Source organism: Gossypium hirsutum, chromosome D10 (assembly GCF_007990345.1).
Source record: "Gossypium hirsutum isolate 1008001.06 chromosome D10, Gossypium_hirsutum_v2.1, whole genome shotgun sequence".
Lineage (NCBI taxonomy): Eukaryota > Viridiplantae > Streptophyta > Magnoliopsida > Malvales > Malvaceae > Gossypium > Gossypium hirsutum.
In genome coordinates this window covers 45,102,989-45,120,537 of record NC_053446.1, presented here as the reverse complement: position 1 = coordinate 45,120,537, position 17,549 = coordinate 45,102,989, and the positions used below count along the sequence as shown (strand labels likewise).

At 31.4% G+C, this 17,549-nt stretch overlaps 1 protein-coding gene and 1 long non-coding RNA gene across 2 annotated transcripts; both read right to left on the bottom strand.

Moving 5' to 3' along the window:
- Window positions 1–7,564: 7,564 nt before the first annotated feature.
- On the bottom strand, window positions 7,565–8,590 carry LOC121222213 (uncharacterized). Its single transcript, XR_005919344.1, has 2 exons — window positions 8,234–8,590; window positions 7,565–8,138 (listed from the first exon to the last, which is right to left on the bottom strand). It is a non-coding gene; the product is annotated as an uncharacterized lncRNA (long non-coding RNA).
- A 717-nt stretch (window positions 8,591–9,307) lies between these two features.
- LOC107916056 (NADH dehydrogenase [ubiquinone] flavoprotein 2, mitochondrial-like) lies at window positions 9,308–10,330 on the bottom strand. Its single transcript, XM_016845226.2, has 4 exons — window positions 9,939–10,330; window positions 9,778–9,824; window positions 9,565–9,642; window positions 9,308–9,449 (listed from the first exon to the last, which is right to left on the bottom strand). Exons 1-4 carry the CDS (start codon window positions 10,033–10,035, stop codon window positions 9,378–9,380), a joined length of 294 nt encoding a protein of 97 aa, XP_016700715.2. The 5' UTR covers window positions 10,036–10,330; the 3' UTR covers window positions 9,308–9,377.
- Window positions 10,331–17,549: the final 7,219 nt, after the last annotated feature.

Sequence of the window (17,549 nt, the reverse complement as noted above, 5' to 3'; positions counted from 1 at the left end):
TCATTACAACTTTACCATAAAAGAATCTATAAGAAAATATATTTATTTTTTACCTTCAATGGATTCACAATGACTAATTAATTTAATTGCATTTTTTAACTTCAATTATAATAATTCAAAAAACTTTAAATTAACTCTTAGGTCATTTTCATACTTAGTAAAACACCACATTCATTTCCGAATGTAACTCATTTCTTTAACTTTATCATTCATATTCATTTATGTTCATTTCATTCATCATGCAATTCATTTTTGTTTCAACGAGCTAGCAGAGGGACCGATTGGATATGTTTGATTAGAGCTCAGATGATTTATAATTAAGTTCCAGCTTTTCACTTATTAATTATAAACTCATTTAGGGTCTGTTTGATTGGCAGTAAAATGTTTTCCAGAAAATGATTTCTGGAAAATGTTTTACTTTTCTGTAAAATGATTTACTGGAAAATATTTTCTGGTGTTTGATTGAATCTGTCTAAAATGTTTTCTGCTGTTTGACAGATTTCCAGAAAATATTTTTCGGAAAAGTTGTTTTTACATATTGATCATAGTTAATACAATACTTCAATTGGTGCAAGATTTTGTTATATATTATTAGGTTATCTTTCATGTATAATTAATTAATCACGAATTTGAATGAGAAATTTGAATGGAATTCATTTAAAAATCAATATATTATTAGGTGCAATACTTTAATATTTAACATATTATTTATAAAAAATATACATTAACAGAAATTTGATTATTTAAGTATTGTTGTTTATTGGAAAAACATTATTATAAATTTGATTATTTAAGTATTGTTGTTTATTGCAAAAACTTGATTCAAGTGTGTTTTCTTTTTTTATTTCGAAATTTTAATCAAAAAAATTTGACAATGTTATAACTTTTTTTTATTTCTATTTTTTATAATTTTTTAAATTAAAAATCGATTACTTTTTATAAAAAAATAAATAATGTTTAAGTGCACTGCTACAATTGCTATAATCTTAAATGTCCAGCACTATTTTGTTTGCTCCATTTTCAGCATGAAAAAAGCATGAGAAGACTGACTGGACAAAGCTAGCAGTAAATACTACCACATGTGTGTATATATATATTTCAGACATAACTAACAAAAATTTCAGTCCCTAAGATGCCTATATAGATGAGTTATTACTAGCTTCCTCATTTCTTAAATCAAAATCTACTTGAAAAGTTAAAAACAAATTTGATTTTGGTTCATCTGTCATTCGCAAAAGTCTTGAGACTTTCCCATTTCTAATTTCATCTTTTCTTTAATTTTGAGTCTTTGAATTGTGAGAAAAAATGGTGGGGGTGCATGAAGTCATAATTTAGAGATAAATTGGCACGTGACAGTCGCCATAACTAAATTATTTCCCTCCTGTTCATACTGTATATGTTTGAATTCAGATAGCAAATGATTATGTATCACACCTAAACTTCCAAATCAATATCAATGTGTAATATTTAAACAACATTTCCTTTTATTTTAAAGAAAAAGAACATAATTCCTTGCCATAAACTCTATATTACTACATATATTTAAATCTATAACATGGAAACTTGGGAAAAGGTCCTTGTTCCCATAAACTTATACTGTTCCCCATTGGTTATCGGCTGTCTTGTTGGTTAATACCAGCTTCTGTGCTTGTATTGCACCAAAGGTTATTACCACTGACAACATAATAATAACAACCTAAACCCAGACCTTTTTAATGCCAATTCCATATGCTATAAATCATGCTAAAATTACCAAAATTCATGACATACGCACATATGTATTTACTTACCATCAACCAAATATAACAGCTCATCACTACCATTTCCCAAATAATACGTAAACAAATTATACCAAAAATCCATATTATACCAAATCATAAATCAAGCACACCACAAACATATAACAACCACAAATGCCATGCCATTGACAGACCAGAATCAAGAAAGAAGACATTCCAAAGATAAAACCTTGGACCAACCTCTTATGAAAATATCAACCAAGGCCACCAATAGGAGTAAGAATGCTGAGGTAGAGGCTAGGACAGCAAGAACTATACAGCTGAAGGTCAAGCATAGAAAGAAATTAGAACCATTAGGAGCAATAAAAAATCAAACACAAATCATTAATGGTTTAATTTAACGAATTGAAATTACAATATATCAATACTTGTATTATATGGTGTGAATCATGCTTCAAACAGAAGAGACTGTGAATGAACCGAACCAAATAAATATAACTGAACCAAACACTACGGTCTGAATCAGTTTTCGGTGTTTTATCTTTTGGTTTTTGCCAAGCAAGAAATAATATGACAGCATGAAGCTCGCTACAATAAAAAAAAATAGAAAGCATGTAATTATTGACCATTCATGCATTTGGATGAGTGATACAAGAGAGGTAATAAAAGCTCTCCAAAGATAACAAAATACAATGAACCTTTTTCTTCCTCTATCACTGCAATAAGGACAAGTCATTGCTTTTCAATTTTCATGATACATAGGTATCAATAGGCATGATATAGACAGCACTTGCACTACCATGAGCAGAGTGTTCAAGGAGGTCACAGAAAGGTGGTTGAGAGAGGACATTATATTAGACAACTACCTAAAAAATCTAGTGAAGTCTAGTACCAGTAAAACCCCCCATTAGTCAGGGAATGTGTTAGAACTTCGGACTTCAACTAAAAAGATTTGAAGTTCATGGGATGGAAAAGACTGCCTTGTATGATGCAGTCAAAAGCAAAGTGGATCTCCAAATGTGTACCAAAGAATTTTCAATGATGAAACTTCTAATGCACTAGGCTTCTCTAGAACAGTGCTCTCACATGTAGAACCTCAAATTCTTTTACTTCTAAAACAGATTATCATCATCAAAATTAAAAAGAAAGAAGTTAAAGTCACCATAATATACCTTCCAAACGAGCTAATCGTGCAAACCAGTATATACTGTTAAGAAAAACACATTCCAAAAACAAAATCGATGAGACTTCTCAACACTCGAATTGAAAGAACTACCTAATATACAGTTTTGCCATACAACAATGCAAATCAATATACAGTTCAGGTAGGTCCAGCAAGCTTGACAATAGCAAGATATGAAATCAACACCTTGCATTACCCAATTTTCGTGCAAAAAAACCTAAAACCCTTTGTGCTGTGCATCATACCAGGATAAAAGAAAATCATATTGCAACTTCAATATCAAACAAATGGAGTGAAAGTGAAAAAAAATTATAGAAATATCGGGACAGAAAATACAAACCCAGCAAGTCTTTTTCGACCAAATGGAAAACCATAAAAAATCAAATTATGTCTATAATAAAGGTTACTTGAAATTTCCCATAGATCTGACGGAAATTGGAGTGGAGATAGCAAAAGTAAATGGTGGTTGGAAACTGAGCACGTTTGGATCGATAATCTGGACAGATACGGAGAAGAGGGAACCGAGGAAATGAAAGAAAACTGCAATAATTGAATAGGGAACCGAGGAAAAGAAGGAATGAAGGACTTCTTGGGGGGTTACTGGAAAATCGATAGACAAGAAGCAGTGTTTTCTACCAGAGATGAAGGAAGGAATGAAGGAGGGGATAGAGAGGAGTTTTCGGAAAATGTCTTACGGAAATTGGAAGCGTAAGACATTTTCCCTAAATTGTAAGCCAATTTCCCGTGCTTTGGATTTCATTTTCCAAATGGAAAATGTTTTCCGCCAATCAAACACTGGAAAAGGCGGAAATAATTTTCCGGAAAATCAATTCTACCAATCAAACAGAGCCTTAGTCACAAAGTCATTACACTAGAGTATCATGACTGAGCTCTTCCCAATTATATACCATTACAAAAGCTATCCGATCAGTGCTCATCTAATGACCTTATCATAAGTGTGTTACCCTTATAAGATATTAATAATTTCTTTGGGATAAATTTGTCCTCCCAATATGATCAGATTTTATATCATGGTAACCATTACGTCTTCCTTCATGAAAAGTCAATTACTATCAAATTGTAATTAAGTCATTTGTCATAAAGACAAACGACTTGTGGACACGTTTACTTTTCATCTATCATATAATGCCAATGAGAGGATAACATTTAACCATGTCTTGGGCTATGAATCCCACTATTGTGAATTATGCTACATATCGCAGAAGTCGTATACCCAATGTACCAATTTTTGGTTTCTTATCTATTTGACTTAGGTTTTTACTTACATCAAAGTATACGACTCACACATATATAATTCATCATCCATTAAATATTGAGGTATTACACACTATGAACCTCACAAGTGAATAAATCCATAAACAGATTTAAGATTTATTCTACTTGAGTTATGTCCGATACATTGTTAGTCTAGTTAGTCATATATATGTCTTTATCTTCTATAAGTCATCCGCTCTGATGCTCGAGATAAAGTATCTCCCCAATCGGAATTGATAGACGACATATTAGTCTTTTAATCGATTTACTCATTTCCGATTAGACTAAGGATATGTTCAGGTTCGTCTACTAATATAAGCTTTCTTTCTATATTATGATCCACCCACGTAATACCACTTAGTATTAGTTAAACATTAGATAATTTGTGAGCTAATGTTTGCTTACATTTTGCTTTGCATGTAAAAACCATTGAGGACAATATACAAAGGTTATTAATTTAATTTATGAATAATTTTATTAAACTATTCTGTTCGAAAAAATACAAGTGCACATAAACGAAAATATTATACTAAGGGTACTAGATCCAACAAAAGCAGGTTGCATTGGTGATATGATACAAGACAAGATATGTTTAAGCCTATTGGCAAGCACCTTGGCCAAAATATTGTAAATAACATTACATAATGCAATAGAGCACAAATCTTTCAAGCAATCAAGATTATCCTTCTTCAGAATAAGCACCACCGTAGTATTACTTAACGAAGCCGGAAAAGAACAACGATTAAGCCAAGAAACACATTTATCAAACATATCCCTTCCCAAAAATTGACCAACATTTCTGAAAGAAAGTTGGGTTCATACCATCCGGCCTACGAGTTTTATCATGATGCATCCTCATTATTGCATCATAGTACTTATCATCTCAAAATGAAGCTAGAAGAGACTCATTTTGACTATGGTTCACAAAAGTAGGTAAATCACATAAAGTAAGAAAATTAGAAACAAATAACTAGAGAAAAGGCTTTAAAAATACCTTAAAACAATGTTGCACATCTCATAGTACCGGTGAACAACCTACCCCCCTCATCCACAAGACTATGCACATAATTAATCCTATGACACTTGCGCATGAAAGTATTTTGAATTAGCATCCCCCTACTTCATCCAAAAAAACCTTTAGTCGATGCTTCCAATAAATAGATTCTTAAGCAAGCAGTGTATTTAACTCAAATCGTAACTCTGAAAACTGCACATTACCAGGCTGTTAGATATACATATCATCAATATCCTTCTTGAAGTAAGAAATTTGGCCTCCAAAATTACAGCTCAACTCCTTCTTCCACATTAGTAATTTTGAACCCAGAAACGAAAGCTTGGTGAAAACATCCGATGACTAGCACATATTATAACTTGAAGCCATAACATCATGAAAATCACTTTCAGCCAGCCAAGTATTTTCAAACTAAAAAACACTTTGGACGTCGAGTCTGCACGAAATCACTAGCTACAAGCATGATTGGGTTATGGTCAGAAGTTGACCCTAAATTCAATAGTTTATGAAACGGAAACATACCCAACCATCCAGATGTCATAAAGGCTTGATCCAACCATTCCATCACCAGATTGCCAGAGCTCCTCCCATGCTCCTACGTATACCCAAACCCCAAAAAAGGAATCTCAGATAATTAACAATCAGAAATACAGTCACAAAACTCGCCAAACCAATGCAAAGGATAAACGAAACCACCCCATTCATCATCGGTAGACAACAAATTATTATAATCGCCGATACAAACCTTAAGGCGAATAAGACCGGGAAGCTAGAGAACAAAGAAGGTTCCAACTAGCACTTCTATGAGAAGCCTCAAGGTACCCATAAAACCCCGTAAGCCCCCATCTAGTTGTCACAAAATTTTCAACAATGACATCAATGGGATTCAAAGAAAATGTATCAATAGAAACTATATCAGAAAAGTTCCACAAGAAAGCCAATCCACCACTACGACCCATAGAATCGACGGTAAAGTTAGAATAAAAACCTAACAAACTAGAAACCTCCTCCATTTTATTAGTATTAATTAAAGTTTGAGCAAAATAAAAGAAAATTGGGCTTATCTAAGCACACCAATTCTCTTAAAGCTAAAATTTCTAACGGGTTGCCCGAATCCCAACAGTTCCAAGAAATACAAATCATGGTAGATGGCGGGCCTCATGCTAGAGATCGGTCGATGATAAAGTATTAACAGGATACTCAGTCGAAAAACCCGAAGAAACACTCGACCCACCTAAATGATGTAATTGTTCATCCTTTCCAATATCCGCTTTTTTGGGCCTTTTTTTGGATTCATCAACATCCATTGCTTTAGACTCTTCATTTAGGGCACGTTTGGTTCGCTGTAATGGAATAGAGGCGTAATAGCAATTCAATTGTTTGGTTGAATGTAATGGAATAGAGGCGTAATAGTATTCTTGTGTTTAGTTGAGTGGAATGGAGGTGTAATAGTATAAGGGAAAAACTAAAATAACTTGAATACCCTTAGCAGGAATTTGTTTAGGTAAATGATTATTGTTATTGTTATTAAATTTTAATAAGATTATTAATATCAATAATAAATAATTTAATCATATTTTAACATAATTATTATTAAATATATTTTAATTAAAATATATAATTTAATAAATTTCTTAATAATCAATATTCTTATATGAATTTACTAAAATCATAATATATGATATTATAAAATATAATTTGAAATAATTATTATTAAATATATTTTAATTAAAATATATAATTTAATAAAATTCTTAATAATAAATATTCTTATATGAATTTACTAAAATCATAATATATGATACTATAAAATATAATTTGAAATAATTATTATTAAATATATTTTAATTAAAATATATGATTTAATAAAATTTAAAATAATTATTACTAATAAATTTTGTTATATGAATTTGTATAATTTAAAATAATTATTATTAAATATAATTTAATAATAATATATAATTTCATAAAATTCTTGATAATAAATTGTCTTATATGAATTTGTATAATTTAAAATAATTTATATTAAATATAATTTAATAATGATATATAATTTCATAAAATTCTTAATAATAAATATTCTTATATGAATTTACTAAAACCATAATATAACTTGAGAATTATATTCTGCATAAACATAATTAACTTACTAATAAATCTTATTTTTTAAACGGAGTTAACTTGTGAATAAAGTGATACCTGATTAAAAACTTCAAATACCAAACTGATACAAAAAATTCTTTAGATACCAAAATGATAATTGGATGCAACTTTGAAAGGCAAATAGTGCATTAACCCTATGATAAATTACAAAAAAAGAACATATATTCTTAAATCTACTAGAAATGTAACTTCTGATTGCAAATGGGAAAACTATATATTCATTAAAAACAAACTAATACAACATAGGACTCCATACAATGCAATATTGCTAGGTATAGGATACCAAGGGAACGACCCTACCATTGCAGGCAAATAGGCTCATAGTAAAATTCAGCACAAAAAATAGGTTTCTTCACCAGGCCAAGCTCCTTGTGTGGTCTACATGGAGAAAAAAGACAAAAAAAAGTGGTATTTCAAGTGAGCTTCATCACACTTTATATGAGGAAAGTTTGATGGTAGTTATAACAACGTTAAATGTCCAATTAAGCAACACTAATGGTAACCATAACCACGCTAAATGTCCAATTAAGGCACACTAATGGTAGTTATAAGAGAGAGCTATCGTTATATCAGTTAGCTTGGCACTTGAAAATGAGAGCTCTTGCTTATCCTGCTCTATCTTCTGCGACTAATGTAATAGAGTTACAACAATGCATACACAAACAAAATCAGTATGGCGGCCTTCAGCTTCATCAATACACTAAATACGCCTAGGTGATCAAGATGGAGGGCAATACTTAAGATGTTGCTCATAGAAGCTGATTAACTGCAATGGAAGAAAAAAAACAAACGAGCAAGAATTTTTAGCTCTTTAAGTCAACTTAATGAAGGAAAAGATCAAGCAAGAAAATGATCCATTACCAGCAGAGGATTGTTAGCTTTAAAATATTGGTTGTCCACCATAACCTCTTTTCCATCGGACCTGTCAAAATGTGATGAACAAAATTTATCATTGACAATATGAACTTCAAGAAAGTGCAGCATTAATTTGAGGATTCTCAAAGACTCCAACAATAGAATCACATCTAAGATCAGCAAGCTAAAAACTTGAGCATTCTAGCGGTTCATGTCTTAAAATTACTAGTTATGTTAGGGGCTACGAGTGATAGCATTATCAATTTCTCCTAAATAAAATTATAGGGAGTGAAACAAAAAGTTATTTGAAGGTAAAAATATATTCCAAAAGCCAAAAGGAATTGTCTCAATCAGGTCATACAAACTCAATCAGCACATGGTGCTTATAAAGTGTAGGACATTCTCTCAAATTGAGAACTAAAGATAAACCGGAACTAAAGATAAACCATGATCCATTTTATTTTCCCATTTTTGATATAACAATGTCTACCAGAAATATTTTCCTATCAAAGAAGAAAAAAAAACAAAAAACTTGCCTTCATTATTGCCTGCAGAGCAGCACATATCGCATCTCGCTCAGCTTGCCTAACAATGACTGAAGTTCTTGTAGATTTCCTTATAATTACACAGAAAAGAGGCAAAAGGGCCATGAGTTTCATGATGCACACCAAGAATTGGAAACCACTCTCAGTTAATCTTGGAGCTTCTTTATCTTTGTAAAAACAGACATAAATACATCATGACACCAATCGTGAGATATAGAACCCTCAATATCTATTGCATAAAAGAAATGAAACTAAAGTTCATGACAGGATATAGCATCTCTAACGCAAAAGACCACGCTGAAAAATTTTCATCATGGAAGAGCTGAAGCTCGTTGATTTTTCAGCTTGTCCTGAACTTATAAGTTGCAGCAAGAAACACTGCTTAACAAAGCTGAAGTAAGAAGCAGCTCAAACATTAAAACTAAATAGTTGAGCAAATTCAAAACTAATTGCATAATTCCGCATCACATACACTACCATTAAGAACATAAATTATGCCAATGAATTGATGAAAAAAATAGGTGAAAGTCACACCTCCCACTGCTCATGTGCATAGGCATCGAGGTCCTCTGAGGTTGGAAGCCTTGCAGTAACACTTTGAGGCATCAGTTCTCTTGGGAAAATCCCACTGCAACTATCTCAACTATCTCAACAACTCGTTGAGTAGTAACATCTTCCTGCATTGTTTAAATATGGCAATGCACATATTAAAATTCCACTAGGTTATCATTTGAGCACACTTCCTAGTTATGGTTAATCAGGCAAGTCGAAAAGAACTATACAGAAACCCACATAGTAATTATACGTATATCCTTCAGATTCATTGGTGTAATCAGCAACTGCAATCATAGGAGCATTTACACAACATCCCTGCAGAAAACATTTACAAAGCTGTTAAATTTGTGAGAGTGATTAAGGAAAAAAAGGTTAGCATCAATAGATTTTCTAATAAAATTTGGCATTATGGAGAAAAAAAGAAGTAAACATGTAAAGGGAAAGACTTACCATACATTCCATTTCTCCAACAAAGAATAAACCGTCCTTTGTTACCTCTGAATGATAAAAACAATAGATACTTCATATTCAATACAATCTAAAACTTCAAACTCTGACATGAGTTTTACATGATATGTGTATACCTGCAAGCAAATGTTTACAACACTTACCATTGTGCTCAACCCCCAAGTATTTCAATAAGGCTCCTTCAATTTCTCCTGAACCACATATCATACATGATGTTGTGCCACAAACCAATGACCACATAATAGAGGAAGTGAGCAATTAGAGAATGACCGCAAAATGCAGGAAAAAGAAAAAAAAAGAGCAAGAAAGTAACGATGGAATCAAATCTAAAATACCTTTAGGAGATGTTTTCTTCTTGAAGATCTTCAACATGAGATTAAATTCATTGGTTTATCCTTCAAAAACAAACAAAAACCCTAAGAAACCAATATCAATGTGAGCAATAGCACTTCCAGTGAGGGAGAGACCTGGGCATGAAAAAAGAGGGAGAAGGTTGGAAGGAAATGGGAAGAAAAATGAAAAAAAAATAAGAAGATGTTTCAGGCGTATTGCACCCTCATCTAAACCAACTCCATAAAACGAGAAGAAGAAGTAGAAATTAAGGGAAGGGAAAGGGAAATTACCTAATCAGCGTTTGAGGCAAAAATTTATGGAAGAAGCAGAAATTGACGAGGGCAGAGAATGGAATAGAAAAAAAGAATAGGGAAGGAATCCCTAATCAGCGTTTGAGGTAGGGAATGGCTATTACAGCCAAATGAGGTAATAGATCCGTAACTGAATATGGCCGTAATAGCATTACGGGTAACCAAACATATGAATAGGTGGGGCCCACGTAATAGGGATGTAATGGCTATGCAATTACACCCAACCAAACATGCTCTTAGGTATTTCTCCTGCAAAGTTGCCACCCCTTGTATTTCAGCATCATTTTCATATCTCAATTTTTTTTTATAAATTAAATAAAGGATTACATAGAAATATTCTTAATTGAGTTATCCGAAGAAAAGGCTTCTTTCAAAATCTCTTTAATCTCCATCGAGGGTTCCTCGAACATATGCAATACTCCACTTGATAGAACCATTTTTGCTAAAGCATCTACTATCCGATTAGTCTCTCTAGGAATGTAATGCAAGGACCATTTCCTTTCAGAGGCTAGGATTTGTTGAATTCTCCTTATTAGCGTGCTTTTAGGTCCCACAGATGAATTGTCATTAACAAATATGACATCCTCTAGATTATCTAACTGAATGATGACCTCATCATATCCTTGTTTATGGAGTAGAAGTAGGTCATCCAGTCAGCCCCAAAGCTCAGCATCAAATCTTGATTTTTTAGCCATACCAACTTGTACATGCGATAGTTTAGGAAAAGATAAACATTTATTCCCAAATATTACGTTATTACTTTAATTACTGGATGTTTGACCCAGTGACTCCTTAGAAATAGAATTAGCCATTGCTTGAATCTTAAAATCATGCCATCACTAAGACGACTGCCCTTGCTGTCCCTATTGTTGTCGACGAGCCTCAGCCCTTATCTCTTCAAGCCATTAATGCACCACTTCCCTTTTTGGATAATCAAAGAGCTTACAACAATTCATCTCATTGTGCTCGATTCACCTACAAAGATAATGTTAGAAAAAATTTGGCTCCAAAATGGTTTTCTTGCACAGAAAGAAAATAAAAAATTGAAATCCAAGTTAGTTTGGGATATTATAATAATAAACATTTTCCCGAAAAGTACTTTACTTTGAGCGAAACGAATCTTAAAAGTTCCTGACTTTCAACCTAATGACCTTATCCGTTATTCTCGTACCACGGATCCTTTCGAGTGTGGGCTCGAGCAATTACGAATCAAGCACATAATCAGAAATAATTTTCTTATTTTTTAGTAGGGAAGCAAATCTCTCTCTTATAGAAACTAGAAGAATTATTATTCCCAAAAATAAAATTTATACTTAGAAATAAATTCTCACTAATTTCGGACAGAATAACAATATCTCAAATTTATGTATTTTTAACCCTATCAGTGCCATTTATTTATAGAGAGAGATAGAGGAACCCTAGTTGAATTAGTAGAATAAAAATAATACATATTTTCTAGTTAAATTAGGAGAGAGTGGCGGCAACCCTAGTGCATTTTAAATTTGATAATAATTCTAAATTTCTATCTTTAAGATGATAAGGATCTCCTATAAAATGTTTAGAGATTGAGAAAATTAGAGTTGCTACTGCATATTGGATTTCTCTTCCTTGTTCATCCAAAATAAATATTCATTGATCATATTTTTTTATTGCTTTCAAGATTTCTTCTTGTTGGGTTTTAGTGATTGCATGGTCCCACCATCCTTTTAATTGACTAGTAAATTCAACAACTAAAAGATTGGCTATAACATATCACTAATTAATCTATTTTGGTTTTGGGTTTTATAAACATTTGAAACCATTGTCATTTGTTGTAATAAACTGAAAATATTATATTCAGACATTCTGTCTATATTCCATTCATAAATTGTATTAGCATTATATTTATTTTAGAAAATAGGTTTTTCTTCTATATTAAGGTCAGACGAAGTGATTTTTGGATAATATAATATTTTTGGTTCTTTCCAAGCCATTTTGTTAATTTGTTGTTCATCTAACTGGTCAGAGTCAGATTAGGAAGATTGATGTAATGTATTTACTGAGTGTTGGGTTTGCATTAGGGTATCAGGTGCAACTAATTTAGACTTGTAACTTTTCAAAGTGTCAAGTCTATTTTGGATTTCTGTTAAGAAATCATTTTGGTAGTTTTGGAAATGTTTTGGAATTCCATAAGGTGTAAATATTGATTCTTTAGAACTCTTTTCAATTACCTCTTTTACTGATTCTTTCTTTATTGGTTGACTTTCTACCGAATTTTCAATATAATCTAATTGTTTTCCTATTGTACGAAGATTGATATCGGTATAGTTGTTTTGTTCTACTAACATTTTAATGTCTTTTGACGAGATTTGTTCTCCTGCATTAGGAGGTCTCATTCTTAAAGGACTTGCTTTTATTCTAGTATTTTTGTGAAGATATTGAATCTCCATTAAAAGGGGATGTTGAGATTCAACTTATCCTTTATTGGTTTGCCATCTAGTATTATTTTTATTGTATTAATAGATTCTGAATAATATTCTTCAAATCATTCAAAGAATTTCATATAAATTTTATGGGCATTCATGAATTCATAATATTCCTAAAGAATACTATCTTTTTTTATTAAAATTTTTAAAGTAATCTTCTCTTTTTTGTTTATTTTTGTTGGAATAGAAGTGTTTTCTACACCATTTTTTATTGATCTCAAAATATTTTTCTAGAACAAATATTTCTGAATTTTCTCCTTGTCTTACATTATTAGTCATTGATGAGTATGTTGGTGGCATATTAGGTGAATTTTGGGTGCTCTCTTCCTGTCTGGCATAGATATGTTGAGCTATATTTGAGGAATTATCTATTCCTTGTAAATTGATCCTAAATATTGTTGGGATAGAAGAGACAGAGGATCTAGCTGTTTTAAAATCTGTCTTTTGTGTTTCTGGATTTGATTCTTCTTCTAAATTTAACCTCCTAAAAGTTGTGCTAGTACTTCCTATTTCAAAAGAATGTCTTGGAGCATTCTCAGTAGTCTGCTAAATATCAATTCAACTTTTCCATCTTGGTGTTGGGAAATTTCGCTTAGTGATGTGTTTCTGATAGGAGTTGATGCAACTGGGTCTATAGCACCTTCAAGTTTCCACCTATTAGAAAGGTTGATTTCATGCCATTGTATTGTTCTTGAGATTATGGTATGAGATCTTAAGGTATCTATTTCTATTAAAAGGGTTTCTTCTTTTGGATTTTGAAGTAAAGCCTTGGTATTGACTACAAGATACATAGCTTTGAAGTGGAGCTGATAGACTAAAGTTAGTACTTCTGATTCGGGAAGCATTTTGTAATAATGGGTATGAGTTTGGAGGGTCAAAGATTGTAAAATATTTTTATCAGTTAAAGAAACCATAAATTTTGGGTAACAGTTAAAATGTATTGGGCCAGTACATAGGCTTGTTTCTATAGTTCCTAGTAATGAGTCATTAAACATAATGTGTCTCTGGTATCTTAAGACAATTAAAATTGAGGTATTTTTAGTGGCTTCAACACTAAGAGGTTTGAAACCAACTTGGACTAATCCAAAATGGACATATTTATATTTTTGTTCTTTGAGTTTATTAATGACAATCTTATCTAATAATTGGATTGTTTCATATTCTCTTTGAATAGGTAAACTTCTTTATCTCTTTTTTTTTATAACGTAACTACAAAAAATATTTAAATTTTCAAAAGTTGTTTTCTTGTAAACTTGGTTTGTTGGAACTATTGAGAGAGTCCAATTATCAAATCTTTAGGGAATATTTTCATAATGTTCTTCTTATTCATTAACAGTGTTATTTGAGGTTTGGTCAGACTCTTAGAATTAATTGGGAGCAAAGCTTGCAAAAGAATTGGTTCTTCTAAGGAAGGGAAACATTCTTTGTTTTCTTATTTCCTACAAGGGGGTTCTACTATCAGGATTTATGGATTACTATAATTGCCTACAGGGATACTTTGTCCTTAGCACGCATAACCCATGGCTAACTAGACTATATATCAATACTCAGCAAAAAATAATAATACATTAATAAAGATAGTTAAACCAGAACTCAGAAATATTGAAAACAAATTGAATATTTTCAAAACTTAGAAATATCTGCTCCTCCTTGATTCTGATACTAGATTATACTTATTTAACTAGGGATAATCGCCCCTCATACATAGTATGAAGGGCTTTGGGCCACTCATGTATCTGGTTCAATTATACGTGCTTCCTAAACTTTTAACCCAACATTTTATAATTAAATCCAACCAGATACATGCTTTTCTATTTTCCAAAATAAATATTATTAATTTAATTTTAATTAATTAATTAATTTGTCAATTAAATAATTTTCTCAACTTAATTTTAATTCCATTAAAGTTATAGCAACTTTACCTGTAAAAAATTTATGAGAAAATATATTCAATTTCTATATTCATCGGATTCACAATGACCAATTAATTTAATTTCATTTTTAAACTTCAATTAAATAATAATTGAAAAACTTAAATTAATTCTAAGGCCACTTCCATACTTAGTGAAAAACCACATTCATTTCCGAGTGTAACTCATTTTCTCTAACTTTATTTTTTCTATACATTTTTGTTCATTCGATTCATCACACAATTCATTTCTATTTTCAACGAGCTAGTAGAGTGTCCAATTTGACATATGAGGTTAGGGCTCAAATGATTTATAATTAAGTTCTAGCTTTTCGTCTATTAATTATAAACTCATTTAGTCACGAAGTTATTCCACTATAGTATCGTAACTGAGGTCTCCCCAATTACGTACCATTACAAAAGCTACTCGATCAGTACTAGTCTAATGACCTTGTTATAGGTGTGTTACCCTCATAGGATATTCTTAATCTCTTTGGGATAAATACGTTCTCCCAATATGATCATATTTTATCTTATTGTATTACATACTATGAACACTACAAGTGAATAAATCTACAAACAAATTCAAGATCTATTCTACTTGGGTCATGTTCGATGTAGTGTCAGTCCAGTCAATCAAATCTCTATCTCTGTCATCTGGAGTAATTCACTTCGATGCTCAAGAAAAAACATTTCCCCAATTGAACTTGATAGATGATACATTAGTATTTCAATTGGTTTGCTCATTTTCGATTAGACTAAGGACATATTTAGTTTATTCTACTAATATAAGTTGTCTTTCCATATTATATTTCGACCACGTAATACCACTTAGTATTAGTTAAACATTAGATAACGAGTGAGCTAATATTTTCTTCCATTTTGTTGTGCATACAAAAACCATTGATGACAATATACAAAGGGTATTAATATAATTAATGAATAATTTATTAAACCAATATGTTCAAAAAATACAAGTGTACATAGACAAAAATACTACACTTGAAGCACCATATCCAATAGATAACACCCCAAAAGGATTCATTCATAACTAAGTGAAACTTCAAAGAAATTATCACCTTTTGTTCGTATCTTTTCTTTTTCTAAGAGGCTCTTAAATGTCCAAACAAATGTGTATCCTCATATAACCATCAAGGAAATTGCACCGATTGCTCGTATCATAATCAAGAAAAGTTCCCATAAGATTTCCCAAATTTTTTGCCAAGGACTTAGACGCGAACTCCGGTGGTAACTTATGAACCTAAACATAGAAATCCGCAAAAAACAATTTGATACCAGTAGGGTTTTGCCCTTTCTTAAGCTTATGCGTAAGTAATAAGCATTTATTAAATGACCATGGTCCCTTAGAGATAATCTTTTTCAAATCAACAAGATGGTAACATTAGATCAAATACAAACTCCCATCACCAGTTTGTTCGATACTTGCACCCTGGAGAGGTCTCCAGAGCGAAAGCAAAGTTGCTTCATAGCATTAAAATTTATCACTCTCTCCCCTAAGAACGTTCCAACCAGACAATTATTATACACAACTTTATCCTCCTATATTTCATCCGCACCGATCTCCAACTTGACCTCTTCCTTATCTTGCAAAGAAAGCTGTTGAAATCCATCTTCCATGACAACCAAATCCTAGACCCGTGCTAAAAAATCCAACAAGCCAATCAAAACTTGATAGAGAAAAAATGAAAGAAACAATTGACAAGCAAAACAGAACATGCACTCAAGGCATGACAAACTTGCACTTATCTAAAAAGAGAGAAACACAACTCAAGGCAAGATTGTTTCTATACTATTATTAATTAGTTTCAAACAATACTTTTCATTATTTATTGTAAGTTATTTTTAAACACACATTTGTGTTCTAATTTGTGGTTTCCACATGCATACGTGTATGATAGGATTTCTAGTATTAATGATGTTTCTATACTATTAATACAATCACTGACTAAGTTGGGGTCATAAGTCAACCCGGTATAACATGGTTAGAAATGACTAATATACCATTTTATTAAAGGGCTACTATTTTTATTTTGATGGCTTTTTTGTCTTTCCATACTTTTATATAGTTTGTAAATAAAAGAGCTAATTAAATTAACATGCCTAGGGATTGAATCGGTGTTTAATTGATTTATAAACAAATTCTTTACCACTCTACAAATTTAAAAAAAAAAACTTTTAACATAAATTGTTTTTTCTCATCAAATTTGTGTATGTATACTATTAATAAAACCCTTGATTGAGTTGGTGTCACAAGTTAACTGAGTATCAACTCGATTAGAAAATAACTTATATACCCTTTTATTGAAGGGCTACTATTATTATTTTGATGACTTTTTTGTCTTTTCATACTTTTATATAGTTTTTAAATAAAAGAACTAAAATTAACATGCCTAGGGATTAAACTTGTGTTTAATGTATTTACTATTTTAATTTTCTTTCACCCACAAGGAAAACTATTATTATTAGTTTCAAACCTTGTGTGTATGTTATTTTTAAACAAACACTTGTGTTTTTTTTGAAGCAACAAACACCTATGTTTTAAATACGTGGTTTCCACATGCATACACGTATGGTAAGATTTCTAGTATTTATACGGTTGTTAATTGAGATGATGTCACAAATTAACTCAACATCATGATAAATAATTGTATTCAGTTAGTATTCTTGATTTGATATATTCGTGTGTTTAAATTTCATTTTACTTACAATTTAATT

Coding starts and splice junctions, on each gene's coding strand:
- LOC107916056 (XM_016845226.2), bottom strand. CDS start 10,035: ATGTGGTCATTGGTTTGTGGCACAACATCATGTATGATATGTGGTTCA. Junction 9,825..9,938: donor CTTGGGGGTTGAGCACAATG/GTAAGTGTTGTA, acceptor TTTATCATTCAG/AGGTAACAAAGGACGGTTTA. Junction 9,643..9,777: donor TTGGAGAAATGGAATGTATG/GTAAGTCTTTCC, acceptor TGTTTTCTGCAG/GGATGTTGTGTAAATGCTCC.